The sequence below is a fragment of the Spea bombifrons genome, chromosome 1 (assembly GCF_027358695.1).
Source record: "Spea bombifrons isolate aSpeBom1 chromosome 1, aSpeBom1.2.pri, whole genome shotgun sequence".
Taxonomy (NCBI): Eukaryota; Metazoa; Chordata; class Amphibia; order Anura; family Pelobatidae; genus Spea; species Spea bombifrons.
The window spans coordinates 319,489-330,000 of record NC_071087.1 but is presented as its reverse complement, the minus strand read 5'-3'; the positions used below and the strand labels follow the sequence as shown (position 1 = coordinate 330,000).

Here is a 10,512-nt window from a genome sequence, read left to right as displayed (position 1 = left end):
AATAACCCCCGCCGGCCGTGTGCTCGGGCTGTACCCCTAAACACCGTACGAATGAGTTATACCAGCCGGCATTATACACTTTATATATTATGTATAATAATGTTGCAGATTCTGTACAATATTAGTCATTAATAATATAATAATACCAATTATAAAGATATTACAATATTTAATAAAATAAATATCATAAATAATTCGATTGAAATAATAAATCGAATCTTTTTTTGGGGCCAACAGAAAACAAAACAAAAAAGATTCGCAGAAGCATTTGGAACCTCAGAAGTCTCTTCTTCACTGGGGGCTCCACCGGCACCAGGTATAAGCGATTTATTAAAACAAACAAACGGCATCTTCAGCAAAACAGCCTGAAATCCGGCAATAAGTGAAAAAAATAATCAGTGATATTATTACTATTATCATTATTATTATTACTGTTATCAGTATTATTATTAATATTGTTGTTATTATTGTTATTATGATTATTGGCATTTTTAGTATTGTTATTATTATTATGACTACTGTTATTATTAGTATTATTATTAATATTGGTATTATTGTTATTATTATTATTATGATTATTGGTATTATTATTAATATTGGTATTATTGTTATTATTATTATTATGATTATTGGTATTATTATTAATATTGGTATTATTGTTATTATTATTATTATGATTATTGGTATTATTATTAATATTGGTATTATTGTTATTATTATTATTATGACTACTGTTATTATTAGTATTATTATTAATATTGGTATTATTGATATTATTATTATTATGATTATTGGTATTATTATTAATATTGGTATTATTGTTATTATTATTATTATGATTATTGGTATTATTATTAATATTGGTATTATTGTTATTATTATTATTATGATTATTGGTATTATTAGTATTATTATTGTTGCTACACCGGAGAAATTATCGAGAGCAAAGTGGTAATATTTTACGAATAATAATAATAATGACAATAGTAATAATAATAATATACTTTTTCGAATTATTATTATTATTATTATTATTATTATTATATACCCCGTACCCTTGTACACCGCTGATAATATACCCCCGTATACTGCGCATAATACCCCTATATACCCCTCATAATATACCCCCGTATACTGCGCATAATACCCCTGTATACCGCTGATAATATACCCCCGTATACTGCGCATAATACCTCTGTATACCGCAAATAATATACCCCCGTATACTGCGCATAATACCCCTATATACCCCTCATAATGTACCCCCAATAATATACTTTTTCGAATTATTATTATTATTATATACCCCGTACCCTTGTACACCGCTGATAATATACCCCCGTATACTGCGCATAATACCCCTATATACCCCTCATAATATACCCCCGTATACTGCGCATAATACCCCTGTATACCGCTGATAATATACCCCCGTATACTGCGCATAATACCCCTGTATACCGCTGATAATATACCCCCGTATACTGCGCATAATACCATTGTACACCGCTGATAATATACCCCCGTATACTGCGCATAATACCCCTTTACACCGCTGATGATATACCCCCGTATATTGCGCATGATACCCCTTTACACCGCTGATGATATACCCCCGTATATTGCGCATGATACCCCTATATACCCCTCATAATGTACCCCGTATACTGCGCATAATACCCCTGTATACCGCTGATGATATACCCCGTATACTGCGCATGATACCCCTTTACACCGCTGATGATATACCCCCGTATATTGCGCATGATACCCCTTTACACCGCTGATGATATACCCCCGTATATTGCGCATGATACCCCTATATACCCCTCATAATGTACCCCGTATACTGCGCATAATACCCCTGTATACCGCTGATGATATACCCCGTATACTGCGCATGATACCCCTTTACACCGCTGATGATATACCCCCGTATATTGCGCATGATACCCCTTTACACCGCTGATGATATACCCCCGTATACTGCCCCAGGAGGGGAAAATCGGCTGATATTTTACCCCAAGCAATAGGACTAGATCTCCTGAACAGAGAGCAGATCCCGACCATATCGATACTGTAACCCGAACACATCCCCGCCATATCGATTCTGTAATCCGAACAGATCCCGCCATATCGATTCTGTAACCCGAACAGATCCCCGCCATATCGATTCTGTAACCCGAACAGATCCCCGCCATATCGAATCTGTAATCCGAACAGATCCCGACCATATCGATTCTGTAACCCGAACAGATCCCGCCATATCGATTCTGTAACCCGAACAGATCCCCGCCATATCGATTCTGTAACCCGAACAGATCCCGCCATATCGATTCTGTAATCCGAACAGATCCCGCCATATCGATTCTGTAATCCGAACAGATCCCGCCCATATCGATTCTGTAACCCGAACAGATCCCGCCATATCGATTCTGTAATCCGAACAGATCCCGACCATATCGATTCTGTAACCCGAACAGATCCCGCCCATATCGATTCTGTAACCCGAACAGATCCCGACCATATCGATTCTGTAACCAGAACAGATCCCGATAGAGCCCAGCGGATGCCCGGCGGGGACCTACCTTCTGCCGCCCGCAGTCCCGTCAGCTCCGGCCCCTGGAAGGTCTTGCTGGCCAGCTCCTCCAGGGCGCACAGAGGGGATGACTGGAGGAGCCCCCCTGGCCGGGCCCCTCCGCCTGGCAGCCTGTGCTGTGAGGGGGGCCCCAGGCAGCTCAGGGGCTTCTTGACGGACGGCTTGCTGAGGATGTCCTCAATACTGAAAGGTGTGAGGGGCTTCCCGGCCGCTTCCATCTGCCCCGTCCGATCCTTCATGCCCCCTCCACGGCTCCCTTCTGCCCCCCGTCAGGGAGACCCCCGGAGCTGTCCTGCAGGGGGGCAGCAATGGAGGCAAGGCAGCTTTCTGTGTACAAGTGATCCAAGAAGGGACAGTCAGGGGACAGGGAGGGGCCACTCACAGCTCTCCCCAACTTTTGGGGAAGGACCAACACTTACCCTCTGAGATCTAACCCTGAGATCCCTGCTAATACTCGGAGATCGATAACCTCCTACTGAGTGATCCCCGGAGGTCCCAGAACCTCCTACTGAGTGATCCCTGGAGATCCCAGAACCTACTACTGAGTGATACCTGGAGATCCCAAAACCTACTACCGAGTGATCACTGGAGATCCCAAAACCTACTACCGAGTGATCCCTGGAGATCCCAAAACCTACTACCGAGTGATCCCCGGAGATCCCAGAACCTACTACCGAGTGATCCCCGGAGATCCCAGAACCTACTACCAAGTGATCCCCAGAGATCCCAGAACCTCCTACTGAGTGATACCCAGAGATCCCAGAACCTACTACCGAGTGATCCCCGGAGATCCCAGAACCTACTACCAAGTGATCCCCAGAGATCCCAGAACCTCCTACTGAGTGATACCCGGAGATCCCAAAACCTACTACCGAGTGATCCCCAGAGATCCCAGAACCTACTACTGAGTGATACCCGGAGATCGCAGAACCACTCACTGAGTGATAACCAGAGAACCCAGAACCACTCACAAAGTGATACACGAAGATCCCAGAACCTCCCACTGAGTGATACCCGGAGATCCCAGAACCTCCCACTGAGTGATACCCGGAGATCCCAGAACCTCCCACTGAGTGATACCCGGAGATCCCAGAACCTACTACTGAGTGATACCCGGAGATCCCAGAACCTCCTACTGAGTGATACCCGGAGATCCCAGAATTTCCTACTGAGTGATACCCGGAGATTCCAGAACCACTCACTGAGTGATAACCGGAGATCCCAGAACCTACTACTGAGTGATACCCGGAGATCCCAGAACCTACTACTGAGTGATAACCGGAGATCCCAGAACCTACTACTGAGTGACACCCGGAGATCCCAGAACCTCCCACTGAGTGATACTCGGAGATCCCAGAACCTACTACTGAGTGATAACCGGAGATCCCAGAACCTACTACTGAGTGACACCCGGAGATCCCAGAACCTACTACTGAGTGACACCCGGAGATCCCAGAACCTCCCACTGAGTGACACCCGGAGATCCCAGAACCTCCCACTGAGTGATACCCGAAGACTCTGGACATTCTCAGTATTTCCCAGACTCTCTCATTGGGTGTTGACCTGGAGATCTCAGAACCTCTGGTGGATGGTCATGCTCACTTCGCCCACAGTACCCATGGCTGGGTAAGATATTTAGGGCCCCTGTATAATGAAAATGGTTAAAGGTATAATTATAAAGATTTGGGGGTACTAATCCGGGGTGAATCTGGTTTTATGGTTGTGTCCCCCATGTCTGTATCCCTCCTTCTGAAAACCTTCACATCCCCTCCCTGCATCCCCTCTCAAACACCTTCTCCCTATCTACCCCCATATCCCCACCTCTCACCCCCTCTATCCCCTGTATCCCTCTCTCACTCTCCCTCCTCATATCCCTCCTCTCCTGCAGTCCGGCCCCTCTATCCCCTCTGTCACCTATGTTACCCCAAAGCCCAAGCAGGTTTCTATCTGTCTGGGTATGTTTGCCCTTATGGACAGACATAACTCTCTCCCATGACTCGGGGGTGGGGGTGGAATAGAAGGGGCAATTAATCACCCACCTATAGAGCTGTCCCAGAGCCTGTAGAGCGATATGGAGTATACACGGGCCAGGCGTGGCATCTCACACAGACACTTTACACTAACTGAAGGGGAAGGAATGAACCCTGCGTTACACTCAGCGAGTGGAGGAAGACAACGGCCACGGACCACCAGAGCCCCTTCTGGGGTAATTGCAATGAAATTAACCTGCGATAAAACATCTGGAGCCGGGGTAGATTAACAAGGTTTTAATGGGGCAGTTATTGAAGGCCGGGCGTGTGACTGTCAGGTTAATCTGTTGCACTTTATCTGCCATCATCCCCCACGACCTCCATGACCCCAGAGTCTCCTCATTCCCACGTTTCTCACCCTCCTGCCCCAAGCTCCGCACCAGCAATCGCTCCCATTTTCTTCCACTCCCTCCTGTCTCTCACACGGCCCGTATTAATCCGCAATAGCTTTTCTTTCCATCAACATCTCTCCCGCTTCTCCTCTCCCGCTTCTCCTCTCCCACTTCTCCTCTCCCGCTTCTTCTCTCCCGCTTCTTCTCTCCCGCTTCTCCTCTCCCGCTTCTCCTCTCCCGCTTCTCCTCTCCCGCTTCTCCTCTCCCGCTTCTTCTCTCCCGCTTCTCCTCTCCCGCTTCTGCTCTTCCGCTTCTCCTCTCCCGCTTCTCCTCTCCCGCTTCTTCTCTCCCACTTCTCCTTTCCCGCTTCTCCTCTCCCGCTTCTCCTCTCCCGCTTCTGCTCTTCCGCTTCTCCTCTCCCTCTTCTGCTCTCCCTCTTCTGCTCTCCCGCTTCTTCTCTCCCGCTTCTCCTCTCCCGCTTCTCCTCTCCCGCTTCTGCTCTTCCGCTTCTCCTCTCCCGCTTCTCCTCTCCCTCTTCTGCTCTCCCTCTTCTGCTCTCCCGCTTCTCCTTTCCCTCTTCTCCTCTCCCACTTCTGCTCTCCCGCTTCTGCTCTCCCTCCTCTGCTCTCACCCTTTTGCTCTCACGCTTCTCCTCTCCCGCTTCTGCTTCTCCTCTCCCGCTTCTGCTCTCCCTCTTCTGCTCTCACCCTTTTGCTCTCACGCTTCTCCTCTCCCGCTTCTGCTTCTCCTCTCCTGCTTCTGCTCTCCCTCTTCTGCTCTCACGCTTCTCCTCTCCTGCTTCTCCTCTTCCGCTTCTCCTCTCCTGCTACTGCTCTCCAGCTTCTGCTCTCCCGCTTCTCCTCTCCCGCTCTCCCTCTTCCCCTCTCCCACTTATCCTCTCCCTCTTCCGCTCTTCTGCTTCTGCTCTCCCTCTTCTCCTCTCCAGCTTCTGCTCTTCCGCTTCTCCTCTCCCTCTTCTCCTCTCCCACTTCACCTTAGCAACCTCTTATTCCACCCCACCTGCTCATTCTATCCTGAAGGGGAGGTAAATAACAATGAGGAGTCAACTCATGATGTCTTTCACCCAGCAGGATTCTTCCAAACCTGGGGCCGCCCCTCATGCGGTTTGGTTGAGGAGGCCTCTTCGACACTATTGTTTCATTCAGTGACTTAATGTCATCCCAGAGGGTCATTCAGTGCTGTGATGTCATCTGATGATGTCATTTCAGGTGCCCATTCCCAGCAATGATGTCATCTCAGGGGCTTATTTCCTACCATGATGTCATTTCAGGGGCCATTCCCTGCTATGATGTCATCTCGGGGGAGGGGCAATTCCGTGCTATTCCATGTCGTAATGCCATTCCATCCCGTTTTTGGCTTGGGTACCCCACTGGTGTAATATCCAGTATATAGGATGAGTATATGGAATGGGGTATCGTTCCTGGGTGGTATGAAATAGGAAAGAGGTGCACGGGATAATTGCCCGTTCCTGCGCGCTCTCGGGTAATCTCGTCTGTCTCTTTCATTCTCAGTATCATTTATGTGAAGTCTCTCTGAACACCCCGCTGCACCCCCCCTTCCGCAGAGCCAGGGCAAATAGAGCATTCAGACCACCCCAATCTCACCCGACCCGCAACCCGGAGCATACAGGTTCTGAAACACCCAGATTTATGGCCTCCTTTGTAAATGGACGTAAAGTGCATGGCCGGCTGGGAGTGATTAGAGGAAGTGGATTCAGTTACATGCTATAAAATCCGTGTACAAATAGCCGCACCATCCGGGCCCCTCATAAACGCAAAGGGGCCCATTTAGACTTAAACTAATCCATGTGTGCTTCAGGTGAGTGGAGAGTCTGTCTGTCTGTCCGTCTCTCTGTCTGTCTGTCTGTCTGTCTATCCTCCACAGTACATGGCCAAAAGTATTGGGACACTCCATCCGGATGAACTGGAATGGAGATTGTGAGCCGAGCGTCTCATCCAAAGTATTCCATCCCCCGCTGGACCCCCCGTCACTCGCTGGACCCCCCCGTCGCCCGCTGGACACCCCATATCACCCGCTGAACCCCCGTCTCTCGCTGGAACCCCCTTCACGCGGGGTGGACCCCCGTCACCCGCTGGACCCCCCGTCACCCGCTGGACCCCCCGTCACCCGCTGGATCCAACGTCACCCGCTGGACACCCCACATCACCCACTGGACCCCCCGTCCCTCACTGGACCCCCTGTCACCCCTAGAACCTCCGTCACTCGCTGGACCCCCCTGTCACCCGCTGGACCCCCCCCCGTCACCCGCTGGACACCTCCTGTCACCCGCTGGACCCCCCCCGTCACCTGCTGGACCGCAGTGTGGTTGGCAGATCCATAGCGGCAGACAATACCAAAGAATCACAAGCAAGAAAGGAAGAATCAGAGCCCAGTGTGGCCCCCAGGGACCCCGACGCATTCAACCCAGGGGCCACTGATTACACTTAGCATGTCTCGTGCTATCGGTGTGTTTCTGGATGTCACACGTGTGTTTGGGGATCAGCGCTCTAAAGCCTCCTGGTAAATGCCCCCCTCACACATGTCACGTCTGTCTAATATCCGTGGGCCCGGCAGTAACATGCTGCTCTCAGAGACAGACGGGATGCTCAGGGGCCCCGGCGCTGCCACGCACAGCGAGCCACTGGTATTATCCCCCGCTTCCTATACTAATGGTCACGCTGAGCCCACCTCGATCCCACCGTCACGGAGACCTATAACACGGATGTCGCTCCCATGTTCACGCGTGTTAATGCCTGTCTGGTGCGTGTCCAACGCGCAGGGAACGGGAGACCAGCTGAAATGGTCCTGTTTCCTCAGGGGAGATAGTGTGGAGTAGAGCATCAGCCATGTGTAGGGGTTGGGGGGGCATTCTATATAGTGCTTAATGCCCCCTGGCAGGACCCTGTATTTGTGTCTGTGCAAGGGAGGGGCAAATGGGGTATTCTGGGTAATAGGTAGGGGTATAGTGAGGGGTATTCTGGGTAATAGGAGGAGGTATAGTGAGGGGTATTAGGGGTAATAGGAAGGGGTATAGTGCGGGGTATTCTGGGTAATAGGAGGAGGTATAGTGAGGGGTATTAGGGGTAATAGGTAGGGGTATAGTGAGGGGTATTCTGGGTAATAGGAGGAGGTATAGTGAGGGGTATTAGGGGTAATAGGAAGGGGTATAGTGCGGGGTATTCTGGGTAATAGGAGGAGGTATAGTGAGGGGTATTAGGGGTAATAGGAAGGGGTATAGTGCGGGGTATTCTGGGTAATAGGAGGAGGTATAGTGAGGGGTATTAGGGGTAATAGGAAGGGGTATAGTGCGGGGTATTCTGGGTAATAGGAGGAGGTATAGTGAGGGGTATTAGGGGTAATAGGAGGGGGTATAGTGAGGGGTATTAGGGGTAATAGGAGGGGGTATGGGGTTATATTGTTATTGTATGTCATGCTCTTCCACCATCTCCATGCTTTATGCAGCACACAAGGGGTTAAATATTTTGGGGCTAACAGTTAAAGCCCCTCTGTCACCACCTCCCCTCCCCCACACCACAGAGCGTTACCTGGAAGATAAATGTCTGATTGGCTGGGAATCTGAGAAGCAGCGAGACAGGGAGAGAAAAATGCCGTCTGTGCCCCCAGAACAACCCTGCCCGCCCACAGAGCTGACACTCTACTCCCGGGAAAACTAACCCACAGAGCTGACACTCTACTCCAGGGATTATTATCCCACAGAGCTGACACTCTACTCCAGGGATTATTATCCCACAGAGCTGACACTCTACTCCAGGGATTATTATCCCACAGAGCTGACACTCCAGTCCCGGGATAACACACCCACAGAGCTGACACTCTACTCAAGGGATTACTATCCCACAGAGCTGAAACTCTACTCCCGGGATAACTCGCCCACAGAGCTGACACTCTACTCCCGGGATAACCCGCCCACAGAGCTGACACTCTACTCTTGGGATAACTCGCCCACAGAGCTGACACTCAATGCCTGGGGTAAGCAGTGTCTGATGGTTTAGCGCTGACAGAGCTCACAGTCTGATCCCCGTCCTCCGGGGGCTTCGGGGTAATTAATAAAGATCTATTTCAGGGTCTCGGGGAGGATTAATGAGGGGTCTGTGACCAATTAGCAGCAAGAAGGGGGGTGACGGCCCCCAGCACGATCTGCACCTCTAGGACTAGACAGTGAGACGGGAGCCGGGGGCACATCAGAGGACACACAGCTATCTGCCCTGCGCACGCACACCTACCTGCCCCGCGCGCACACAGCTATCTGCCCCGCGCGCACACAGCTGTCTGTGCATATATACAACTTTCTGCCCCATACACGCATCTGTAGCTCCCGGCTCTATGAGCAACCTCTCTTGGGAGCGGATGCTGTTCAGACTACTTCTAAAAATATCTGGCCAGGAAAGTCTCCGTCCTGCTCCCTCCTTGCATCCTGCGTCTGCATCATAGAGTTAACACTTACCTGCCTAGAGGCCGTTCACAGGGGCAGAAGTATAAGGCATGGAGTTCTGTTCATGCGCTGCCCCAGCCGGGCTTCTGCCAGTATACGCTCTGCCCCAGGGGCTGGTACCAAACAGCCTGTAAACCATCCAGACGGGGGGCCGGTGCTGAACTGCCTGAACACCCTGCGCACCGGGGTCGGTACCAAACAGCCTGTATACCATCCAGATGGGGGGCCGGTGCTGAACGGCCTGTACACCCTGCGCACCGGGGGCCGGTACCAAATAGCCTGTATACCATCCAGACGGGGGGGCGGTGCTGAACGGCCTGTACACCCTGCGCACCGGGGGCCGGTACCAAACAGCCTGTATACCATCCAGACGGGGGGCCGGTGCTGAACGGCCTGTACACCCTCCGCACCGCGGGCCGGTACCAAACAGCCTGTATAGCGTCCAGACGGGGGGCCGGAACCAAACAGCCTGTATAGTATCTACACTGTGGACCAGTATAAAATAGCCTGTATACCCTCCACACTGGGGGCCGGTACCAAACAGCCTGTGCACTGTCTACACCAGGGAGCGGTATCAATCAGACTGTATACCCTTTTCACTGGGGGCCGGAACCAAACAGCCTGTATACAGTTGGTGGTACAGCATAACTCCTATTTATAGTGATCCAGACATGGATGGTGGTACAGCATAACTCCCATGACTATATACTGAGCCTGACACAGACTGTGGTACAGCATAACTCCCATCACTATATACTGAGCCAGACACAGACTGTGGTACAGCATAACTCCCATCACTATATACTGAGCCAGACACAGACTGTGGTACAGCATAACTCCCATCACTATATACTGAGCCAGACACAGACTGTGGTACAGCATAACTCCTATCATTACACAGCAAACAGGCTGATGGTGGTAGAGCATAACTCCTACCGCTATATTCTGAGTGAAGCGATGATGGTACAGCATAATAACCGTCTCTCATCATCATCATCACTGTTTTTGTTGGTATTTTGTTGCTTTTCACTCTTACTAATACTCACACTTTCTCATATTCTTTCTATTTTTCCCTTC

The 10,512-nt window shown here is 50.2% G+C and overlaps 4 protein-coding genes across 4 annotated transcripts in view; 1 reads left to right on the top strand and 3 right to left on the bottom strand.

Moving 5' to 3' along the window:
• Nucleotides 1-2,896, bottom strand: part of LBX2 (ladybird homeobox 2) — a 9,375-nt gene extending 6,479 nt beyond the window's left edge. The window contains exon 1 of the mRNA XM_053458009.1: nt 2,589-2,896. Within this exon, the coding sequence (XP_053313984.1) occupies nt 2,589-2,838 (250 nt within the window). The 5' untranslated portion in view covers nt 2,839-2,896. The remainder of the gene's footprint in view (nt 1-2,588) is intronic.
• AUP1 (AUP1 lipid droplet regulating VLDL assembly factor) overlaps nt 1-10,512 on the top strand; it is a 152,091-nt gene that overhangs the window by 34,526 nt on the left and 107,053 nt on the right. The window lies entirely within an intron of this gene.
• On the bottom strand, nt 2,956-4,125 carry LOC128503988 (shematrin-like protein 2). The gene has a single exon (XM_053474198.1). The coding sequence runs from the start codon at nt 4,123-4,125 to the stop codon at nt 2,956-2,958; it is 1,170 nt and encodes a 389-aa protein (XP_053330173.1).
• On the bottom strand, nt 5,089-6,664 carry LOC128503889 (cilia- and flagella-associated protein 251-like). The gene is made up of 2 exons (XM_053474087.1): nt 6,587-6,664; nt 5,089-5,658 (listed from the first exon to the last, which is right to left on the bottom strand). The coding sequence occupies exons 1-2, from the start codon at nt 6,662-6,664 to the stop codon at nt 5,089-5,091; spliced, it is 648 nt and encodes a 215-aa protein (XP_053330062.1).